Source organism: Heterodontus francisci, chromosome 30 (assembly GCF_036365525.1).
Source record: "Heterodontus francisci isolate sHetFra1 chromosome 30, sHetFra1.hap1, whole genome shotgun sequence".
In the NCBI taxonomy this organism is placed as follows: domain Eukaryota; kingdom Metazoa; phylum Chordata; class Chondrichthyes; order Heterodontiformes; family Heterodontidae; genus Heterodontus; species Heterodontus francisci.
This window is the reverse complement of record NC_090400.1, coordinates 42,871,125-42,895,888: the sequence shown is the minus strand read 5'-3', so window position 1 is coordinate 42,895,888 and position 24,764 is coordinate 42,871,125. Positions and strand designations below refer to the sequence as shown.

The 24,764-nt window shown below is 40.1% G+C and overlaps 1 protein-coding gene across 3 annotated transcripts in view; it reads right to left on the bottom strand.

The window, feature by feature from the left end:
• ssh2a (slingshot protein phosphatase 2a) overlaps positions 1–24,764 on the bottom strand; it is a 175,127-nt gene that overhangs the window by 20,515 nt on the left and 129,848 nt on the right. For all 3 annotated transcript variants that reach the window (XM_068010447.1, XM_068010446.1, XM_068010449.1), the window contains 8 exons: positions 16,458–16,576; positions 12,843–12,911; positions 10,951–11,016; positions 10,068–10,262; positions 6,554–6,647; positions 5,882–6,010; positions 3,599–3,645; positions 1,321–1,467 (listed from right to left, as the gene is read on the bottom strand). In XM_068010447.1, the coding sequence (XP_067866548.1) occupies positions 1,321–1,467; positions 3,599–3,645; positions 5,882–6,010; positions 6,554–6,647; positions 10,068–10,262; positions 10,951–11,016; positions 12,843–12,911; positions 16,458–16,576 (866 nt within the window). The remainder of the gene's footprint in view (positions 1–1,320; positions 1,468–3,598; positions 3,646–5,881; positions 6,011–6,553; positions 6,648–10,067; positions 10,263–10,950; positions 11,017–12,842; positions 12,912–16,457; positions 16,577–24,764) is intronic.

Here is a 24,764-nt window from a genome sequence, read left to right as displayed (position 1 = left end):
CTGGTGTAAGCGAGATGAGAGCAGACAGGAGAGAGGTGTTCTCAAACCAAAAGCTTTGAGTTTAAATCCTCTGTTGGAAGTTCAAATTCAAACCCTCCAGTCAGGTGACCAAAACTGGTCTGACCACTTCTTCTGTGTACTGGAGAAGCAACGACTGGGTCCCCATTGTTCCAACACTGTTGGTTACTATGCAAATGTCTTTCCAGTCAGGGGCTTGCAATTTTAACTTTTAATATCCATGTGGTGAAATAATGTGTGCCTCAGTTTTGGCAGGTGGGGGGTTTGCCTGACAGTATTCATCAAGTCATCAGGACAAATATTGGCTCATATTTATTATTCTGTCACTTTGAAGTGATCAAATTATTCAGAATCAAAGATCAGTAACAACCATCAAAACTTTAAATGACATAAAATGCTGCACATTACACTCCAGGACTACTGTGAAATCACTTGATCGGCTGAGATTCTAGGGTTAAATTCAGCACATAACTCAACTATTGGTATGATGCCTTCAGGATACCATTCAGTAGCAACAGATCGAGTCCACAACTCCTAAGAATGTACTTTATAAGTGAGGCTGCACTACTGTGGTAAGTGTCTTTTTATAAGGGTTGTAATTTTATATCAGGAATCCAAAGTTAAACAAAAACAGTAACACATTATTAAGTCCCAGTACATTTTGGAATTGCAGCAATAAATATCTACACTTAGAAGTCAGTGCTTGAATTTCCGACCTATTTTATTTCCAAACTTTAGTCATCTTAAGTTATGGCAACCATAATCAGAATTCTAACTGATTCCAATTGCAATGTGGTGCGCCAGATGATTTCCTTCTGTGCTGTACAATTTTACGATTCAGCACAATTAATATTTTAATTAGAAAGCTAACTTTCATGTGAATACAAAATTAATTTTTAATGGGGCTAGTTTCAAAAAAAAAAAAAAGTTGGTAACTACTTAACATTTCAAAGATCTTTTCAGGCTGGTTTGAAGCAAAATGACCTGAAATCAGGCTGACCACCTAATGTGTTTTTTTGATATTGTGCAATAAAAATAAAATGATATATTATACAATATTTATATATGATACGATACAAGATAAATTAATCCAATTACATGGGGAGCAGAAGGTAGAGAAAATCAGAACTAGAAAAGTTGTGCATGATCCTGACCATGCGGTAAACTGGAGTTTAGGAGCAGTAGGGCATAAAGACAGGCGTTCAACTTCCACAATGCATATATACTGTATGGATTTTAACATTTAAAACATATACTATATTGGTAAGAACCACCCGAACACATTTCCATTTAATTACGTACTTTGCCTTAGAGATGAACTTATACGTATCATTCCAATATGCAAGCAGATCTGTAGCTTCCTCATCATATACCCTGATATTATAGTACTCAAATATTCCTGGGAAGAAGTTATCAATTTCGCGAGTGATGTTTAAAATATACCGAATCCTAGAAATATGAAGAAATTGCCATGTTAGGATTGATTGTTCATTGCCATACAGAAAAGTGTTTAAATTAAATACAACTTCCACTGTCAGGTACTCAGGATGAACTTTTAAAAAGTTTTTTTTTCCACGAATGTGAATGCAAGTATTTTTTGCACGTTCTGCATCTTAAGAGGTTTTTTCCAGATGGTTATAGTACCATGTAGTGCCCAAACAAACATATTGACCTGCAGGGGGAGATGTAGTCATTGTGATAAAATACAGGATGAATTAATGTCAAGATTATTGAATAAAAAACTGTTTGTAAAAGAGAAATAGATACAACCAAACTTCCAGTGATCAACTTTATAAGGAGGTGCAGGCAACAGTATGTTCTTAGTCACATATAGCACAAAAGTCAACTTGCACCAGATGAGAAAGCATGGTGACTAATGGTGACAAAATATATTTCAGTATTGACACCCGAGAAGCTGTCAAAATGGAAAAAGCAGAGAATGCAGAGACTTGTAGCACTGAGTTTCTGAGAGATTATTGATCCGAGTGGTTGAATACCCATAATTTCCCACACGGTTGAGTTTTTGATCCCATCGAAGACAATGCCATCAGATGAAGCAACAAGTGAAAACAAAGTGTTTCCTCACAGGGAGGATAAGGGAGCAACAAAAAATTAACAAGCTAGGTTGTCCTTGCGTACTTCCATCTCTTGTCCTTCCTTTCAATTGGTGAATAGAAGTCATTACATTCCTTTAATTTTAAAACAATAAAAACTTCAACATGATAATTTTTCACTTACAGATCACAATCATTAAATATTTTCTAACAAGTATAACATTTGGTAGAAAAAAAGTTACCAAATGCTAAAACACACAGGGAAATACAAATGATCAATTTGATGACTTGTTTTATTTTAAAAAATGTTCACTAACAGGTTGTCACTAATGAGTAAATAGAAACGAAATGGCTAAAGGGAGATATAAAATATCCTGTTTACATCCCTCAAAATCAATAAGTTGCCCTGACAGGAATTACATACTATAGGCATAACAAACAGAAACGAATATGAGAAAGAGGGGAGCACTGGAAAGGAAGAAATATTTCCAATAGAAAACACTCCCCCATTATACTGGCAGTAAGAAAATAGCTGGTAAAATGCATTTCTGTTTTTAATCTTTTCTCTCTTCTCAGAAACCTCTCATTTCAGGTTTTGGCTCAGAGTAATAACCTGGTCAGCAGCATCCTGACAGTAGAGAGCTTCAAACTATCTTAGAGCGCAAGACCCAACAATGCTTTATATGGTCCAGCCTGATCATTAAACCAGTTGTCTGCTAAAGATGTTCGAATCTGCATCCCTTGGACTTAAGGGAGCACAAATGAAATGTATACCAAGGGAAGCTACAAGGGTGAGAGTAATAGTTTTAATAGGGACAAGGGCAAAGGTGTGAGGTGGTGTGATTTTGCAGATTGGTAGCTACTGGAATGTCAATGAAATGTGGGCCAAAGGCAAGATTGTTGGGAATTTGGAAGTACAGTGGTAAGTGACTGAAGAAGAGTTTTTTTTCCTAAGGGCAGACACAAAAAGAAGTGGGACTGGGAGGGAGAAGGAGATTATGGGTAGACAGCAATACAAGGAAATGATCAGAGATTGCCTCATCAGTATCAATTACAACAGGAGTAGCGAGACCATGTGAGATGGCAAGATTGAAGGGTAAGGGAAAGGAAGTAAAAAATAAAAGTGCCTCAAAATTTATTTTCCTTCAGAATACGTATTACTAGATCTAGGTTTTATTTTCTCAAATATTTTGGAAGCAAATTCCGAGATGCTCAGAATCAAAGGGAATCAAAATATGTGGTTTTAAAATGTAGAACATTAACCAAAAATGTTTTTGGGAAAAATACTTTATATAAAAGGTCAAGAATTTGTTTTTGTGTCATATCAATATTTGACAATTTGGCCTGTCCTGACAAAAACTTGAAGAGCACATTTTAAAATGATCATATATGAGAGCAGATTACACCTGATAGGGATACCCAGTACTTTAACAGACTAAACCTTCTGTTCTTTATGCAATGCCGGTCGACAGTTAGGTTTGATGGTTTGGCCAAACTTTTGAGCAAGTTTCATCAGAGGCCCTTACCCGCGGCTCTGTAAATCTTCCAAATTGGATGCATTCCACTCCGAGCCCTGCAAACAGAGATAAGCTGGCTGAGGTCCAGGTTTAACAGGATAATCCAAACAGACTGTACTGATATTCAGCACAGAAACAGCTCAGATACAGTTGCAAGCAAGTTTTTTTTCCTCCTCACAGGTGCAGTTATGCAATTACAAGCATATTTGAGCAAACGGGAAGCTAAGCTTCTAGCCACCTTGCACCCAAATATATCAGTCATATGATTAGTTAGTACATTAAAAGTTCTATAGCAGTATTACTGTTACTTTCCCAGTATTTCTAGTTTCGTCCAGCCAAAAAACCCAAATAATTAAATTAAGGACCATGGCTAATATTACAGGGGAGTACTGACACGAAGGTGATATTAAGTGGGATAACACTTATAGTTTAATGACTGATGCGAGTCTCGTCATCTTCTTAAACTTTCACAGCTATAGGGCAAAGTGTGACACAGAAGAAAAACTGGCTTGCAACTTGTTGCTACCCTGGACATAAGTGAGGTTCTGATGGAAAGCCACAAATTAACAATGGTGTTGAAGGATGCAGAGCTGTTTGCTACTCATTCACTCACCATCCCCCTGGAAAGAATACTGGTGCAGGCGATTCACCAGGGCGGGAGTGGGGGGGGGGGGGGGGAAAAAGGGAAGGAAATAGGAAGGAAATACGAGAATAAATCAGTAGAACATCTAATCCTGGGCAAGCAAAAAAGGGCACACACTAGCTCCAGGTTATTTTCAGAATGAACTGACAACTATGAGCTGTAAAAAGGTCACAGATTAAAATGGATTTCATGTTTATGTCTTCCCAGTAAAACAAATTTCCTTTGACTTTAAGGCCAGCTGACTATTGTCTATTTTTATAAAACTGGCTGCAATTCAACATAAGCAGGCAGCAGCTGGCTTCATATCGTGAAACTTTAATACAGGAAACCTAGTCAAGACAATTTTGAAAAGAGAATACTCCCAAATAATTTATTTCTGCTGTGATATTTCTTGTTACAAAGAAAAAAAACCTTATAACTTACTGCTTTCACAACTAATGCAAAAAGACAAATAGTCAGTAGTAGGCTGAGACACAGAAAAAACAACATTCACACAGCACCTTATCGCATCCTCAGGAAGCCTCAAAGAACTTCACATCCAATGTAATACTTTTATCACTATCGCGATTAGAACATCTTGGGATTTCTCTGGAATTACTCTACATTGACAATGTTCTAGATCTGTCATAAAAACTTTAAATGGCTACATTTTGATCCTATCTATCCTTAAAGGCTCTCCAGCCAAGTAGTAGTACAGTGTGGTAGTGTGCCAATATGGTACACCATAAAGTGGCAGAACAACATGCATTTATATTGTGCCTTTAACATAGTAAAATGTCCCATGCTGCTTTTTAGGAGGGTTATCAAACAGAATTTGATACTGAGCCACAAGGAGCTATTAGGACAGATGACCAAAACCTTGGTCAAAGAGGTAGGTTTTAAGGAGTGTCATTAAGAAGGAATGAAATCTAATTGGGTTTAAGGAGGGAATTCCAGAGTTTACGGTATAGGCAGCCGAAGGCATGGCCAGCAATGGCGCAGGGATTAAAATTGGGGATGCTCACAGAAATAGAGAGGAGTGAAACCATGGGGGGGATTTGAAAACAAAGATGTGGATTTTAAAATGGAGGCACTGCCGGACCAGGAGTCAACATAGGTCAGCGAGCAGAGTAATGGCGCAAGTTAGAATAGAGGCAGAAGAGTTTTGGATAAGCTCAAGTTTATAGTGCCCAACATTTCCTGTAGTCTCAGGCTACCACAGGGGAAAGGGTTTAAGCAGAGGCAAGACTGCTCTCAGAAAATTTCTAACGGAGTCTCCCTGGAAATGTTCTTTAATAATAAAATATACTTACTTAGTTAATTTAATTATTTAGACTTGACACTGATAATAGCAGTAAAAAAACTGATAGAAATAACTCACAAGCAGGTTGCAGAAAAATTTCAAGCTTTAAACGTATTCTGGAGAATTACTCAAAACTTCTAATATTGCCATAAACAGGAATCCAAACTAATCACTTTTGGGTGAAGGCAGTAGAAAAACCAATGCTGTTTAGAAGCCAGTACAAGAGGGGCCTGTTTTGATTTTACTCCCTTTCACTCTCTTTAATTCCCCATCACTCATCAAATACCATTAATTCCTGTTACCATGCTTATACCCACATGAAATAGTGAACAGAAGACAAATATCAATTATAATATAAAGATCGTACCAGGTAGACATGCTCGAATATCTCAGTTGGGTTGTCCATCTGCCTCAAGATTACAATCATCTCGTTATCAATGTACTCTTTAAATTCTCTCAAGTTACAGACCATCTGCATCTCCAATTCTGTGCGAATCTGCAATGAGGACGACAATTAGCTATTGAGACCTGTACATTTTACATCAGACAAGGCCAAAAAATGCTTTACTCATAACCAGACCAATGAACCATCAAATTTGGTAGCCCAGTAGAACTACTTTTTCAGCTGAAGTCAAGACAGTTCATTTGATCTTTCATTTAGAGTCTGAAACCATCCTTAATTGAAGTCAAATTTCAGAATGAGTTATCATACAGAGACCATACATTTGCAGTGAAAGGTGAAATTGAATCCAATCTCCAAACAGTTAAAAATTGGTGAGCTGGTGATTACACAGACAAGCAAATGTACACTGTGTCAGTAAGAATGTTCTACAAAGGTAAAGATGCATAGCAAATTTCTGAAATCAGGAATTACATTTTTTTTTTCCAAGTTACATCACCCAAAGACCTTAAATTGCAAAATATTTGGGTTTTGAGAAGTTACTTTCCATTTTATTTGCATATTAAACAATGTCAACCAATGAATGAATATTTCAATTCAGAATCCTGTTGATTTTCTTTAATAAGACTGTATACCTACCTCTTTTGATGTGACATTCTCCAAATCCATCTGCATCATAACCTCCCGAAGTTTTGTTTTGATTAGTCTTTCCGTCCGTTCTCGTTCTGTAGGTCTGTAAGTGACGCAAATACAATAATTATAGTTTTGTTGGAAAGGAACTAAACAAGTAGAACAGACAAGTCAGCTTTCAAATTGAAAGTTGTATTTCCCGGTCAACCATTTATTTTTAAGAACACATGCCCCACTTACAATAATTCTAATACAGTAACCAATTACAGGACCCTGAAAGGGCAGGAAAAATGCAAATTGCTCTAGGGTGGGATAATATTCACGTGCACACATGAACTCAATTTTCAGCAGCAAAGCTCAATTGCAATCTCCCTTCACAACTTTATCTCATCAATAAAAACTATTCTCTAGAACTTTATTTTTAAATTCAAATAACTAAATTCAAAATGCTAAAATGTGTATTATATAAAAACAATTGCTCAAGATTTTAGACAACAGAAAATGCATGTTAGCCTTCATTACTGTGTTTTCATGCAAATCTACACTTCCAATTTGTAACTCGAGAAGTTTGTTGAAATTTGTAAAACTGAATGGGGTGGATAATATGTATCAGATGAATCCCCAACTGTGCTAAAGATAACTCATTTAATGGCCTGGTTATTGATTGAATGCCATATTTAAAATAATTTGCTTTTCTATAACACCTCTAATGTAGAAAAGCGTTCTACAAAGACACAAAGGTGCAAGGGAAATAAAGACACGAGACCAAAGAAGAAACTATTAAGGGGTGAACAACAGCTTGGTTAAAGAAAGGATTTTAAGGAAGAGATGGAGATAGAAAAGCAAAGGGATTTAAGGGAGTTAATTCCAGAGCGAGAGCCCTAGGCAATGAAAGCATGGTTGCCAATGTTGGGGACGAAGTGGTTGGGGAGGAAGAATAGTACAAACAGTTAAAGTCAGAGCAACAAGTGTTTGTAGGAAGGGGAATGTAGAGTTGGAGGAAGTTTGAGACAGTGAGGGGTGAGACCATGGAAGAACTGAAACACAGAGGAATTTTAAACTTCATGTGTTGGGATTCTAGGAGCTGATGTATGTCAGCAAGGACAAGGATGAAGAACAAGTGCCACCTGGTGTAGAATAGGACGTGGGCAACAGAGTTTTGAATCAACTGAAATGAAGAGAGGACGGAGAATTCAGGCCAGCTCGGAGAACACTGGAATCTTTGATTCTGGAGATGACAAGGCATAGATGAGCGTTTTAGCAGCAGATGGGTTGGGGGTAGTGGAAAATGTGACAGAAGTCAAAGTAGGTGGTCTTAATCTTATTACATTCCCATGAAATGTCTTGGGATGTTTTCCTATGTGATATAAATACAAATTAATGATGTACATTTGTCTGATCCCTGGATAGAGTAACCACAATGGTTTAGTAATTTAATAAAAAAAGTTATTTCACCTATCATTTTAACTATTAATCACACACAGAAAAAAGTAGGCAGGAGGAATTTATCAGAGTCTCTAGACCTTTTCTAGGCACAGCTATACTAAAACATTTGAGGTCTTAACAGGTTTGATCTGTGCCATCTTCTGAGTGCTTCCACCACTTTATCAGTGCTGCATTCATTGAACACTACAATTTTAATTGGATATCTCTATATTTTAAACTACCCATATTTCCAACCTATCAATGTCGCATCTATTCACCTTCCATAGAAAGGCTGCATCATCAGCTTCCTAATAAGGAAGCAACTGGATCGTGTCTGCACGTCAGTGACTATCTGCAGAGCCCAACTTATCAGTTGGTAAAAATAGTATTCCTAATCAGCAAAGACTGTCAAAGATGAGGACCTATTTTCTGGAGCATTAGTATCAGAATGTTCAGATGCAAGACATGAACGTTTTTGATCATCAGGTCACCATTTTTAATAATGTATCTGAGCAAAAATTAATGCATCTAAAAAGAAAAAACGTCAAACAATGTTCTGTCTTCTACTCAGCCTTTTTTTTTTAGTTTTACAAGAATTATTTTAATAGTCACTCTGCAGAATACTTTCTAGCCTAACAAAAAAATTAAGACATAGATGTGTAATGGATATTGGTGGTAATATATGGCTGCATTTTATTTCTATTTGGTCAGACTGCTGTAAAGGGGTCAGACTGCTGTAAAGGGGTCAGCAGAAACAGTTGTAGGACAGGAAAACCCTTTTTTTTTTTTGCCATACGATGGGAAGATTTTATTTTAAAAATTATATGGCCAATATGTATTATAGCTTTCCAGGATTTCCCCCAAAAGCATTTGAGAGGTCGGCCTGGTGTATGGAATGTAAACGCTGTTAAGAAACCAAAGCAGGTGCAACTTTTGGTTTAAAGCAGCAGGTGACAAATTCAAACTACTGGTGAGACCTTGCACCTTTGATAATTGGTTGATTATCTGAAATGCAGAATTAAATAGCTTCATTTAGTTATTGGGGCGGGCAGGGGGGGAGGCAAGCTTGGCAGTTAACGGTCAGTCACCATAAACTGGTGCATGCTCCATGGCAATGCCTCTACCACAGTTCACTTGCCAACCAATCAGCACTCCCTTCATATACAGTATAAAGTCATTGTTTTCCCTTACATTGGTATTCCTGCAGATTGTCCTGATGAGTGCAAGACAAAAAACTTCGACAACATGTTTCTATTTTCAGCGATTATAGAATGGTTACAGCACAGGCCATTTGGACTGTCCTGGCCATGCTGGTTGCAGTGCTAATTTTTCCTAAGTACTCCAGAATGTGCCCATATTTTATTATCTATATATTTACCATTGATGCAATAAAAATGTAATTGTTGTGGTTTCAGACAGATATGCATATGTATGCAAAAAATTGTACAAAATAGTTTCTACTACTATCCAATTCCATTCTTCCCTTTTGTCGCAATGAAATTACATAATGGCTGTAGCCTTTTAGAGAAGGAAATGATCTTGTGGTGCATTCCAGTTCCAAAATAAAGTTCACAAGTAATCTATATGGATTAAAATTGAAGTTTTAAAAGCAAAAAAAAAATCACTCATTAGTCTCATCAGTGCTAAAGATCCCTCCTTTTGACTGCAACACTTCAAGATAGAATTGCATTAGATAAAAATGTCCAAATATGAAAATCAAACTTCCTGTCTACTGAAGTATTTAAGTGTCTACATACTACTATAGTGATAATAGATGTAATGCTGATTCAAATTCTTCAATATGAGCTGGAGGGGAAAACTCCCAGTACTGCCTCAGTTGAAACAGAATTTGACAGCACTGAATGAGGCCATTTGATTCACTGTGCCTGTGCTGGCCTTGGCTGAAAAAATCCAAAGCTAAGCTCACTGCTATGTTCTAGGAATACAGGAACAGGAGCAGGGTGCTTAGCCCCTGAAGCTTGCTCTGTCATTCAACTGGATCATGGCTCAGTTAGATGAAGCAGATGCTAACCTATCCCCACAGCACTAAAAGGCACAATGCTGGGACCTCAAAAATACAGTAATAGGATATACATACACATCAGTAAAGAGGACAGGTGAATCAGAGCGATGAGACTGCACATCTTGCATAGCATTCCACTCATTAACGAAGGCCTGGTTAGAATTGATGCGGCTCTCATAATAACTAATCCATGTTAGATACAGACTCCCGGGGTAGTAATTGTGGGTCCTGGCAACATCACAGGCTTTGTGCAAACTCTGCAAAGCTGACCTGAAAATAAAAATAATTCACACAGTTGGTGTCACAGATCAAAAGCTCTTCTAAAGGCTATCCCTGTGCTTAATAAATGTGGCTTTTTTGACAGCAGGGATAACAGAAGACTCATTTAGCTGTACATATTTACCAATATCTACCAAAGCAAGTACACTTTCAATTATATTAGGTCTGATGAAGGGTCACTGACCTGAAACATTAACTCTGCTTCTCTCTCCACAGATGCAGCCTGACCTGCTGAGTATTTCCAGCATTTCTTGTTTTTATTTCAGATTTCCAGCATCTGCAGTATTTTGCTTTTATTCAATTATGTTAGAATGAGTACTGCATTTTTACATTTGATTATGATGCCAATGAGAAAAATACCTAATAAACATGAAGTTTATGGCTGTAACATTGGAGAAAAATGCACAATGGGCTATAGTTCCAGTTGGAACATAGCTAAAATTCACAAACATGAACTGCTGGTCTTCACATGTACTAGCTTATGGATTTTCTCAACCAAACTACAGAGCTTGCTAGCTTTTGCTGTGCTTATCTTCTGCACAATATCTCTTTCTGTAGCCACACAAAATTATGCAACTGTTCTAATGCCACTTGAGAATACAAGGTCATCCTTTAGCTGAAACAGCAATGGAGCTTTAAACTTCATTAACGAACTAGTGCTTATTTAGAAAATTCTTACCACATTGCTTGTACAGACACAGGCTTGAAGATGTGAATTCTGTTCACTGTTGACACACTGAATCCTCTTGAGAAGGAAAGAAAAGCAGAAAAAACATTTGAAGTTACCAGCAAAACTTACAGAAATCAACAGGTAACTCAAAACGGTATGGTAGCACAGTATACGATAATATACAGGAAGGTCTCATCTGCCATCATGAGGTGAAGTCAAGAGGACTGCACACTTTTACAGTGGATAATCAAGAAAGTCACCCTAGGTTACATACTTATATTGGAAATAAAAAAGGAGAGAAAAAGTGAGAGCATGAAAAGAGAAAGAAGGAAATAATAGATTATGGAGAAAACTACATGCAGTAATGTTAGCTTATAGAATGTTTTAAAAAGTTCATAAAATGACAATTTATATTTACCACAGCTATTTAGGGGATAACTTCTACTTATCGGGAGTACACAAGATGGCAAAATGGCTGATTAAATGCCAAGGTAGCAGAACAAAATGTTAAAACAAAGCAGCTAAGCTGTTTATTGTTGAAAATTCTCCTGTTAAATTCTGTTGGTAGCAGTTATGACATAAGTACAAAATGGCAATATGACAGTTCTTGCATTGTGATGGACAATGGGCTTCCATTGATGGCTGATTACTGAGTGAATGCTGGTCACATGATCAGTTCCTAAATTACTACTGGCCATTCAGTGAATTACAGAATTAGAGTCCACAGAACAGAAACAGGCCATTCGGCCCAAATGGTCTATGCCACGTGAGCCTCCTGCCATCCTTCTTCATTTAACCCTATCAGCAAATGCTTCCATTAATTTCTCTCATATGCTTATCAGGCTTGCCCTTAAATATATCTATGCTAATGACCTCAACTACTCCATAGTAGCAAGTTCTGCATTCTTACAAAGGCTTTGGGTAAAGAAGTTCCTTCTGAATTCCCCATTAGATTTATTGGCTATTATCCTATATTTATGGCCCCTAGTTTTGGTCTCCCCCCACCAAATGGAAACATCTCTATATCTATCCTATGAAATCTCTCCATAATTTTTAAAGAATTTTAAAGTCACGACTCAGCCTTCTCTTTTCGACAGGGAAAAAAAAGAGTGCAAGCCTGTTCGGCCTTTCCTGATAAGAATATCCGCTCAGATCTGGCATCATCGTTGCAAATCTTGTTTTTCGCACCTTCTCCAGTTCTTCTGTATCCTTTTTGCAATATGGAAACCAGAACTGTGCACAGTGCTCCAAGTGTGCTCTAACCAAAAGTGTTTATTAAACAAACAAAGCTAGTAATGACCATCAAGTCACTTATTTCAACTGCGGTAAAAAAAATAAACTCCTCTCGCCCAAACAATTCTTTTTATCTGACCTGCTTGCCTAAAGACAGGATCTCAGGTTAAAGTTTCCCAGCCGCTTCAAGTACCTTGCCTAACTGGTCATTTTTCATGCAAATTAAAGCAGAAAACATAAATGGATTTGAAACACCATAGCTGCAAGGGGGGCTGGGGTTGGGAACAGCCATCTAAGAGTGGTGTTTAGGCCTAGTGGTTTTATTCCTAAGAATTCTTCTGTTTTTGAGAGAATGAACAGTGATACAAGCAGATTGATAGTGGAAGGCAGTGATTAAAAACAAAACAAAAATTAGAACTAAAATCAATTCTGTCCTCATCAGACATCCACAAGCAAACATCCATCTGGGTGGTTGGATTGGGCTGGGATCCAAACTGATTTTTCTTGTCTTAGATAAGCCTTTTTTTTACTAGCAGTAACAAATGCCTCTCCTTTGTGTTGTCTTGAGGGCAGTATCTCAGAACAAGAATTTTACTACTTGGCATTTAATGCTGGGTTCTCAAGGTTTTACTATTTGAGATTAGATGTTAGGTACCTAGTGTACTTACCCATCACCATCCAAATGGATCAATGTGTCACTCCATAATGGAAGAACCAGGCCCATTGTGCAAGTACTGCTGCAAAGATAATGTAATCTAAAATTAGCATTGTTTCTGTTTACTTTGTTGCATGTTGCTTTATGCAGATATTTTCAGCAGAAACTAATATAAATCATACAACTACTTCAAAAAAAAAAGAGTAGGCTATTTGGGCCTATGAGCCTGAAATACAGTCGATATATACTCATCTTCAGTATATTCGGAAAAAGTAAAAAAAGAACATTTCGACCAAGAATTGAGCAGTCTTTCTTGTGAATAAAAGGCAATGAGATTGACAATGAGCTAAAGCACCTTCCACAGTACATTTTCTCTCGTTTGACCATTCCAAAGGATCTTTCTTCTCTTCCCTTACCCACCTCCCAAGCAGATACAGATTTCACTGAAGTATGGAGGGAGAAACAGACTTGAAGCCCCGAGCTGAAAATTTCTTCACTTTTGTTTCTAGAAATTCCTGCTCTTTTTGGTCCCATACTCTCCAAATCCCTCATTTATCAAAAAGATCAAGGTTGGTTATTAGTTTTCAATAAAGTAATATTGCTCAAACAGTTAAGACCCAGAGACAGTCATCAAAGTTTGTTGTATTCTTAATGAGAGCTGGCCCACAGATGATTAATGAGACCAACAGTTATATAGCATACAGTTTTTTGAAACTATTTACTCGTAATCCAGAATCATGTTTATCTTCTCCAAGAAGAATGTTTAACCCTGCATATAGTTAATCATAGTCTGAATGTTAAAGTATGCAGATTTGGTAATGTCTGACCCTCTAAATATATTATGGGAACACCAAGTTCCTCTCCAGGTCACACACTATCCCGACTTGAACATACAATGCTGCCTTCCTTCTTCATCATTGGATCAAAAATCTAGGAATTCAATACCTAATGTGGGAAACACCATCACAAGGACTGCAGCAATTAAAGGTGGTGCCTTACCACCATTTGCCCAGGGCAACTAAGGACAGGCAATAAATCTGGCCTAGCCAGCAGCACCTAAATCTGAGCAATTTTTTTTTTTAAAAAGCTATAAGCAAAATAAAAAAGGGTTGATATTGGAAAGACAAATTTTATGAATGTCTAAAATTAGTTCCGCTCTTTTGATTTTGGCTGTGGCATGAGGCACATTTAAACATTGGCTTTTTAAATAAAGATGTGTTTTTTTTTAAAAAAGATTGTAAGCTTCAGTTTTTGTTCAATACTAATGCATTTGTTTACTTTAATTGTTATGGCTGTTAGGAGTTGACTGCACTCTTATCAATGTTACCTCAAGGCAAAAAGCAGAGCGGATGGCTAAAGTTAAGTTGGGGGCTTTATGCGCAGCCAAACAATTCCTGTAAGCTGCACTGATCTTACATAAATGGGTATAAAATTTGGTGTCCAAATTCATAGGCAGTGCACCAAAATCTAGTTTTCAGTCTCATCCTAGGCTCCCAGGTTTTTCATCTCAGCAATACAAGCTTTCTTTGACAACCAGTAACTTGTTGGACTCAGGAAATGATATACAAAAAAAGTAGAAAAGACACATCAGATTCTACATCTATCCATTCAGCCAACCATCATCCCACCCAGATAGCAGTATCAGTTGCAGCAGCAGACACCCATATTCTGGCAGAAACATAACCATATGAGGACACGAAGCTTGGCATCTGATTTTCACAGTGGAATTGTTTGGATCCTCTAATATATTTTTAAATCTTTAAGTTGCGATCAATTGTACAAAAGGCTAAATATCTGTATTGCAGGATGAGCACAGGAGGTGAGCTTAAGCATATCAAAAAATACAGTCAGGCATTCAGCTGTAGCTGCAATGCACCAAAGAAAAAATGAACAAACTTGGTCTGAGCAAACTCCTGACTATTTTTGCAGTGAATTACTGCTCTACCTGAATCTCTAATTTTATTTTTCTTCTGTAGTGGCTCGCTTTGACATTAGCTTCACCCAATCGCCAGGCAGTGCAGAAACAACAGAAGCATGGACACAATATTTTTGAATATTGCTATCTGTAGTATGCAGAAAATGTTTGAAACAGTTTCCTGAATGTGTAAATTAATATGCATTTTAAAATTATATCAAAATTGTATAATTTAACATAAACACTTGTGCAGTCCTGATTTTGGAAACTGTGCTCATTGTGATTACTATATAGCATTGCGAGAGAGAGCAGTGGTGCTCAGGGAGACAGACAACACAAATAACTTGTGTTGACTACACAAGATGACCTCATGGAAAGTTTTGTAAAAAGCTCTCCATGAGCCGAAGATATTCTTAGGTCCACCCCCAGCCACATGCTTAAGCCATTTTTAATTGTACCCTGTAACAGGATGGCACTCAAAAACCACCATCTCAAACATAGAACTATATAAAGAGAGTGTGTTATTTTGTTTACATAGCAACAAGCAGGCATTCATCAGCATGAACCCGACAGATACAATGCTAGCTAGTTATTTGCTTGATCATAAGACCTGAAGTTTATTAGAGGTGTTGTATACTGTTACACTGGCAAACAGCTACAGCAAGAAGATCTTTAAAACAGTACTTTCAGCCTTATGACAGGACATCATTGATACTTTAGGTAGCCTTAACTGGTGGTATTTTGACCCAGCCTTTTGAAGCAATATTTAGCATTTTATGTATAAAGGTTTAATGTTCCAGTGCAGAGATTCATTGACAATAAGCCAGTTATAATCTTAAGGCTCATACTCAAGCTACATTACAAAAGGTGCAGCTCCAGTTTTGTTTCTTGAATAGCATATCTCAAGATTATTTTAAACTGGTTACAGCAATCTCATCACAGATGGGCTTGCCTCTATCACTAAGTACACTGGAAATAATTTTGGGCAAATTTAATTCTATTAATTGAGAAATGCTTAAATTGGAAAATAGATATTACAAAACAAAAAAGTGACAAAAACATTTTAAAATGCTGGCTAAAAAGAATGCAACATACTCAACAACTGTGTAAGTCTAAGAGGGAGAGTGGGACAGACACAGACACACACAGTCAAAGACACAGACAGAACAACCAGTGAGCAAGCAGGACAGAAAATCTAGCTGAGGCCCATTTTACATAATCCAAACAAAATAATCAGGGAAGTTCAATTGAGAATGTTTTAACAGGACATATTAATCACGAGCATCAGTTTAAAAACAAAATGAGCAGGTAGGATATCCAAATGGTTCAATAATGGCTAAAATATTCATTACGTCCCAATATTATGTTGGCTAAAAAACCTTTTTAAATCATTAAACAAATCCTTTTACTGACAAAATTCTCAACAACAAAAACATTCACTGCATGAATAAACTAATTTAATTAATACAAAAACAAGCATCCTGTAACACAAGGAGTCAGTTACAAGGCAGCCATTCCAGCAGAGGTGAGATACTATAAAATGTGACAGCAAAATTCTTATGTTTAATGTTATGTGAATCCCTCAAAGTAATTCTTCTGCATTTCATAATTTATCATTTCAGTCTTGTGTCCTCGCTATATTAAACAGCAATGAAAGTTTCATCAATTTAGTAAGTACACTGGTAAAACGGCAACAGTCTGATGTTTCCTTACCTATCCTTGAAGAAATCCATTCCTAAAACAATACTTTCTTCCGTATCTTGTCTGCCATTGGTGGAAACTACCACCATGTACCTTGTCAGTTCCAGGTACGCACTTTCCAACCGTACAGCCTGGAATTATTTAAAATAAAATGAGCTCTTAAAAAAAATGTTCTGTCATTTTAAGCCTTGGTTAAAGAAATCCTTACATTTTAAATCAATTACATACTCTCCCAACCTGGGGATAACGTTCCAGTAGTCTGAACTATCAGTATTTATTTCATAGAGCCAGTCTGTATCTAAAAACATAGCACTATTTTCAAGCCAATCTCTGAATGCCAGTCAACCGACCTGGGATGGCTTATAGTCAATTGATCATAAAGTCAAGCTAGTTTATAGCTATTGCCAATTATACAATCTATTAACTGGATTGATCATTGTAAAGTATTAAATAGCGACAAATTCAGGTAAGATTCCTGTTAAAACTGAATCTAAGTTTTTGTTCACTGTGCGTGATAAACAGAGGCACTCACTCACATGTTCACATGGCATCGTGTACAGTTAAACATAAGAAATAGCAGCATGGGTAGACTATACAGCCCCTTGAGCCTGCTCCGCTATTGAATAAAATCTCAACCTCAACTCCACTTTTCCGCCATAAGAACAAAGCTTTAAATGCATTGGCAAATACTGTTGCATAAACATAACAAGTATGATTGGATGGAGCTTTTGTAAGACTGACCTGTTACAGACCAGTTTTGACTTCAATTTTGGTGGACAGACTGCAAGAATAAATATTTACAGACATAAACACAACCCTGAAATTGATCTGGAAAATATTCAAAAACATGGGGGTGATTTTAACCCACCCCGCACAGCAAAACAGGGTAGTCATGCAGGTAAAACAGCCTCCAAAAACCGACCACCCCATTCCCTCCCACCCCCATGTTCAGTAGAATCAGTCAGCAAAAAAGGGCCCTTAAAAAAAGAAGTTTGAAATGTACCTTCATAGGGCTAGGCGGAGCGCTCTTACTTCTCTGGCTCCCACAAGGAAAACATAGGCTTCAGCAGCCTCAGCTTCCTCCTTCCTACCCGTGAGATACCGCCAAAACCATCCCCTGCAATGTACCTGATGACTAGCGGGTCTGACCTTTGCTGGCTAGTTGCCTCTTCTATGCCTGTTTCGGGTAGGCAGATGACTAGAGGCATTTAAATCAGGCCCTGGACACAAGATATCCTGGGGTTCAAATTAATGCCGTCCAGTAGGGGTGGTGGGGAGGGGGGAATATGACACTTGCACCTTCACCTATCTGAAACAGACCCATTAAAATTCCACTCAGACATTGCTGTCTATAGTAGAAGTACAAAAAGGCAACTAAAGCACATTATGAACACCTGCCACATTACAAGATTTATTATAAAGTGCATTTAGTTTTCCCAGGAGCAGTTGCCAAGTAAACTTCCTAAATATCCGTACAGCAACAGCTGTTATTTTTAGCTATCTATTACCAATAGCGATCTTTATGCTGTATCATGCTTAAGAGAAACAGACTAGTATAATTTACATTTAAAAAGGATATGCTCCACAAAGAGGCTAGGTACAGCAAGTGGTAAAGCTGCAGAGCAGCCACCTTATTTTGAATATATTTTCTATTCTTCACCCTCTCTTTGGCTGAGGAAGCAAGACGGCTGTTTACTCATTGGTTTCTGACGTTGCTGATCTTAAGCTGGTTGCTAGGAGATAGAAGACAGCTCGGTTTCTAATTAATTCTCCCTCAGACTTTTAAATTTCTCTGAGTTAGAAAAAGAAAACTGTTGCATTTTGTGCCTTTTATGACCTCAAGACATCTCAAAGTGCTTCACAGCCAATTAAGTACTTTAATGTAGTCACTGTTATAGGGAAATGCAGCAGACAATTTTGCATTCCACAAGGTCCCACAAACATCAGTGACCCAAGTAGCCAAATGAACTATTTTTAGTGGTATTGAGCGAGGAATAAATATTTGCCAGGTCATGGGGAGAATTCCCCGGCTCTTCAAATTCTACCACGAGTGCTTTACATCCAACCAACAGGGACCTTGGTTTAACATTTCATTTGAAAAGAAGGGACCTCCAAAAGTGTAGTATACCGCCCCCCACACCCACCCTCGGCTAATGAATCAGTGCTTCTCCATGTTGAACACCAGTTGGAAGAAGCACTGAAGGGAGCAAGGGCACAGAATGCACTCTGGGTGGGGGACCAAGAGTGGCTCGGTAGCACCAGTACTGACCAAGCTGGTTGAGTCCTAAAGGACATAGCTGCTAGCCTGGGTCTGTGGCAGGTGGTGAGAGAACCAAGAAGAAAAAAAACTACTAGACCTCATCCTCACCAATCTACCTGCCGCAGATGCCTCTGGCGATGACAGTATTGGTAGGAGTGACCACCACAGAGTCCTTGTGGAGACCAAGTCCCGACTTCACATGGAGGATACCCGAGTTATGTGGCACTACCACCGTGCTAAATGGGATAGATTTTGAACAGATGTAGCCAACTGGGCATCCATGAGGTGCTAAGGGCCATAGGCAGCAGCAGAATTGTATTCAACTACAATCTGTAACCTCATGGCCCTGCATATCCCTCACTCCACCATTACCATCAAGCTGGGAGATCAACCCTGGTTCGATGAAGAGTGCAGGAGGGCATGCCAGGAGCAGCACCAGGAACAGTGGTCAGCCTGGTGAAGCTACAACCCAGGACTATTGCATGCTAATTCCGCTGTTTGGCATGCAAGCAGACAGGTCTAAGCAATCCCACAACCAACGGATCAGATCGAAGCTCTGCAGTCCTGTCACATCCAGTCGTGAATTGTGGTGGACAATTAAAAACTAACCGGAGGAGTCGTCTCCACAAATATCCCCATCCCCAACGATGGGGGAGGCCAGCACATCACCAGAAAAGACAAGGCTGAAGGATTTGCATCCATCTTCAGCCATATGATCCATTTCTACCTCAGAGGTCCCCAGCATCACAGATGCCAGTCTGCAGCCAATCAGATTCACACCACATGATAATCAAGAAACGGCTGAAAGCACTGGATACTGCAAAGGCTATGGGCCCTGGCAACATTTCGCCAAAGCACTGAAGACTTGCTCTCCAGAACTAGCCACGTCCCTAACCAAGCTGTTCCAGTACACCTACAACACTGGCATCTACCTGGCACTGTGGAAAATTGACCAGGCATGTCCTGTACACAAAAAGCAGGATAAATCCAATCTGGCCAATTACTGCCCTATCAGTCTATTCTCAATCATCAGTAAAGGGATCGTCAACAGTGCTAACAAGCGGCACTTGCTCAGCAATAACCTGCACACTGACACTCAGTTTGGGTTCCGCCACAGCCAGTCAGCTCCTGTGCTCATTACAGTCTTGGTCCAAACATGGACAAAAGAGCTGAACTCGTGAGGTGAGGTGAGAGTGACTGCCCTTGACATCAAGGCAGCATTTGACCTAGTATGGCATCAAGGAGCCCTAGCAAAACTGGAGTCAATGGGAATCAGGGGGAAAACTCCCCACTGGTTGGAGTCATACCTAGCACAAAGGAAGACGGTTGTGGTTGTTGAAGGTCAATCATCTCAGTCCCAGGACATCACTGCATGAGTTCCTCAGGGTAGTGTCCTAGGCCCAATCATCTTCAGCTGGTTCAATGACCTTCCCTCCATCATAAAATCAGAAGTGGGGATGTTCGCTGATGATTGCACAATGTTCAGCACCATTCACGACACCTCAGATACTGAAGCAGCCCATGCCCAGATGCAGCAAGATCCGAACAACATCCAGGCTTGGGCTGATAAGTGGCAAGTAACATTCACACCACACAAGTGCTGGGCCATGATCATCTCCATCAAAAGAGAATCTAACCATTTCCCCATGATGTTCAATGGCATTACGACGGCTGAATCCCCCACTATCGATATCCTGGGGGTTACCATTGATCAGAAACTGAACTGGATGAGCGACATTAATGCTGTGGCTACAAGAGCAGGTCAAAGGCTAGGAATTCTGTGGCGAGGAAGTCATCTCCTGTCTCCCCAATGCCTGTCCACCATCTACAAAGGCACAAGTCAGGAGCGTGATGGAATACTTGCCTGGATGGCAGCAGCTCCAACAACACTCAAGAAGCTCGACACCATCCAGGACAAAGCAGCCCACTTGATTGGCACTTCATCCAGCACCTTCAACATTCACGTCCTTCACCAATACACAGTGGCAGCAGTGTACCATCTACAAGATGCACTGCAGCAACTCACCAAGGCTCGAGCACCTTCCAAACCTACGACCTCGATCACCTAGAAGGACAAGGGCAGCAGATGCATGGAAACACCATCACCTGCAAATCCCCCTCCAAGCCATACACCATCCTGACTTGGAGCTATATCGCCATTCCTTCACTGTCGTTGGGTCAAAATCCTGGAACTCCCTTCCGAACAGAACTGTTGGTGTACCTATACCCCAAAGACTGCAGTACTTCAAGGCAGCAGCTCACCACCACCTTCTCAAGGGCAATTAGGGATGGGCAAAAAATGCTGGCCTAGCCAGCAACACCCACAGCCCACAAACAAATAAAAGTGTTCACTCAGTATTGCACTGGAGTGTTAGCTGAGATTATGTACTCAAATCCTGGAGTGGGGCATGAACCCATAACCTTCTGACTCAAAAGGCAAGAGAGCAACAATTAAACAAAAGCTGACATCTAAACTTTTCCTCCTCCTCACATCATGTGGAAGTGGTCAACCCCTGCTCAATAGAAGCCCTGAAATACCTAGACAATGGCACATGATGGTAAAAAGACATTTGGAAATTAAATAAACTGACAGTTGTGATATGAAACATAGACTATGATTTTATAAGAACTAAATTAAAGACAACACAAACATACAAGAACTTGATTTAACATCTCAGGTGAAATGGGTGAATGAGTTATAGACCCAAGTCAACCCCTAAATAAACATTTGGTGACTCGGCAGTGAATAGTTCTTTACTTACCATTAGTTTCCATGACCTTCCCTATTATAACCACACAAATGCTTGTAATCACTATTCCCGGGAGCGGGATGTTGTTAAACAGATTCACACATTTTCGCAGCACACTTTTCCTCTACCAAAATGGCATCCAATCACCCAACATGGCTCTGCACCTTCACAAAGAGTAAACAATAGCCTCATGGTAGTTTTTTAAAAAAATTCATTCATGGGATGTGGGCGTCGCTGGCCAGGCCAGCATTTATTGTCCATCCCTTATTGCCCTCGAGAAGGTGGTAGCGAGCTGCCTTCTTGAACCGCTGCAGTCCATGTGAGGTAGGTACACCCAAAGTGCTGTAAGGAAGGGTGTTCCAGAATTTTGACCGAGCGACAGTGAAGGAGTGGCGATATAGTTCCAAGTCAGGATGGTGTGTGACTTGGATGGGAACTTGCAGGTGGTGATGTTCCCATGCATCTGCTGCTCTTGTCCTTCGAGGTGAAAGAGGTCGGGTTTGGAAGGTGCTGTCTAAGGAGCCTTGGTGCGTTGCTGCAGTACATCTTGTAGATGGCACACACTGCTGCCACTGTGCGTCGGTGGTGGAGGGAGTAAATGTTTGTGGAGTGGGTGCCAATCAAGCAGGTTGCTTTGTCCTGGATGGTGTCGAGCTTCTTGAGTGTTGTTGGAGCTGCACCCATCCAGGCAAGTGGAGAGTATTCCATCACACTCCTGACTTGTGTCTTGTAGATGGTGGACAGGCTTTGGGGAGTCAGGAGGTGAGTTACTCGCCGCAGAATTCCTAGCCTCTGCCCTGCTCTTGTAGCCATGGTATTTATATGGCTAGTCCAGTTCAGTTTCTGGTCAATGGAAGCCCCTCGGAGGTTGATAGTGGGGGATTCAGCGATGGTAATGCCATTGAATGTCATGGGGAGATGGTTAGATTCTCTCTTGTTGGAGATGGTCATTGCCCGGCGCTTGTGTGGCGTGAATGTTACTTGTCACTTATCAGCCCAAGTATGGATATTGTCCAGGTCTTGCTGCATTTCTATACAGACTGCTTCAGTATTTGAGGAGTCACGAATGGTGCTGAACATTGTGCAATCATCAGCGAACATCCCCACTTCTGACCTTATGATTGAAGGAAGGTCATTGATGAAGCAGCTGAAGATGGTTGGGCCAAGGACGCTACCCTGAGGAACTCCTGCAGTGATGTCCTGGAGCTCAGATGATTGAACTCCAACAACCACAGCCATCTGCCTTTGCGCTAGGTATGACTCCAACCAGCAGAGAATTTTCCCCCTGATTCTCATTGACTCCAGTTTTGCTAGGGCTCCTTGATGCCATACTCGGTCAAATGCTGCCTTGATGTCAAGGGCAGTCACTCTCACCTCACCTCACGAGTTCAGCTCTTTTGTCCATGTTTGAACCAAGGCTGTAATGAGGCCAAGAGCTGAGTGGCCCTGGCGGAACCCAAACTGAGCATCACTGAGCAGGTTATTGCTAAGCAAGTGCTGCTTCATAGCACAGTTGATGACTCCTTCCATCACTTTACTGATGATTGAGAGTAGACCTATGGGGGGTAATTGGCCATGTGGGACTTGTCCTGCTTTTTGTGTACAGGACATACCTGGGCAATTTTCCACATTGCCGGGTAGATGCCAGTGTTGTAGCTATACTGGAACAGCTTAGTTAGGGGCGCAGCAAGTTCTGGAGCACAGGTCTTCAGTACTATTGCTGGAATATTGTCAGGACCCATAGCCTTTGCAGTATCCAGTGCCTTCAGTCATTTCTTGATATCACGCAGAGTGAATCGAATTGGCTGAAGTCTGGCATCTGTAATGCTGGGGACTTCAGGAGGGGGCCGAGATGGATCATCAACTCGGCACTTCTGGCTGAAGATTGTTGCAAATGCTTCAGCCTTATCTTTTGCACTGATGTGCTGGGCTCCCCCATCATTGAGGATGGGGATTTTTGTGGAGCCACCTCCTCCAGTTAGTTGTTTAATTGTCCGCCTTCATGGCAGACTGGTACAAAAGGTGAAGTCACATGGGATCAGAGGGGAGCTGGCAAGATGGATACAGAACTGGCGCGGTCATAGAAGACAGAGGGTAGCAGTGGAAGGGTGCTTTTCTGAATGGAGGGATGTGACTAGTGGTGTTCCGCAGGGATCAGTGCTGGGACCTTTGCTGTTTGTAGTATATATAAATCATTTGGAGGAAAATGTAGCTGGTCTGATTAGTAAGTTTGCGGACGACAAAGGTTGGTGGAGTTGCGGATAGTGATGATATAGATCGGTTGGAGACTTGGGCGGAGAAATGGCAGATGGAGTTTAATCCGGACAAATGTGAGGTAATGCATTTTGGAAGGTCTAATGCAGGTGGGAAGTATACAGTAAATGGCAGAACCCTTAGGAGTATTGATAGGCAGAGAGATCTGGGCGCACAGGTCCACAGGTCACTGAAAGTGGCAACGCAGGTGGATAAGGTAGTCAAGAAGTCATATGGCATGCTTGCCTTCATCGGTCAGGGCATAGAGTATAAAAATAGGCAAGTCATGCTGCAGCTGTACAGAACTTTAGATAGGCCACACTTAGAATATTGCGTGCAATTCTGGTCGCCACACTACCAGAAGGACGTGGAGGCTTTGGAGAGGGTACAGAAGAGGTTTACCAGCATGTTGCCTGGTCTGGAGGGCATTAGCTATGAGGAGAGGTTGGGTAAACTCGGATTGTTTTCACTGGAACGACGGAGGTGGAGGAGTGACATGATGGAGGTTTACAAAGTTATAAGTGGCATGGACAGAGTGGATAGTCAGAAGCTTTTTCCCAGGGTGGAAGAGTCAGTTACTAGGGGACATAGGTTTAAGATGAGAGGGGCAAAGTTTAAAGGGGATGTGCGAGGCAAGTTCTTTACACAGAGGGTGGTGAGTGCCTGGAACTTGTTGCCGGGGGAGGTGGTGGAAGCAGGTACCATAGAGACGTTTAAGAGGCATCTTGACAAATACATGAATAGGATGGGAATAGAAGGATATGGACCCTGGAAGTGCAGAAGGTTTTAGTTTAGGCAGGCATCAAGATTGGCGCAGGCTTGGAGGGCCGAATGGCCTGTTCCTGTGCTGTACTGTTCTTTGTACACTGGATAGCGTGTAACTGATAATTATAAACATGAAGTTCTGCAAATCAAACTCACATCATTTCAAATCTTAATGTGTTAATTGGTTGTCCAGCAACCTTACTGGCACATTTTTCAAGCAGTTCCAAATATATTGTTTATTATATGAAGTTTCCTCCACCTTTCTTGTCCCACAGTCCCATTTTAGAATAT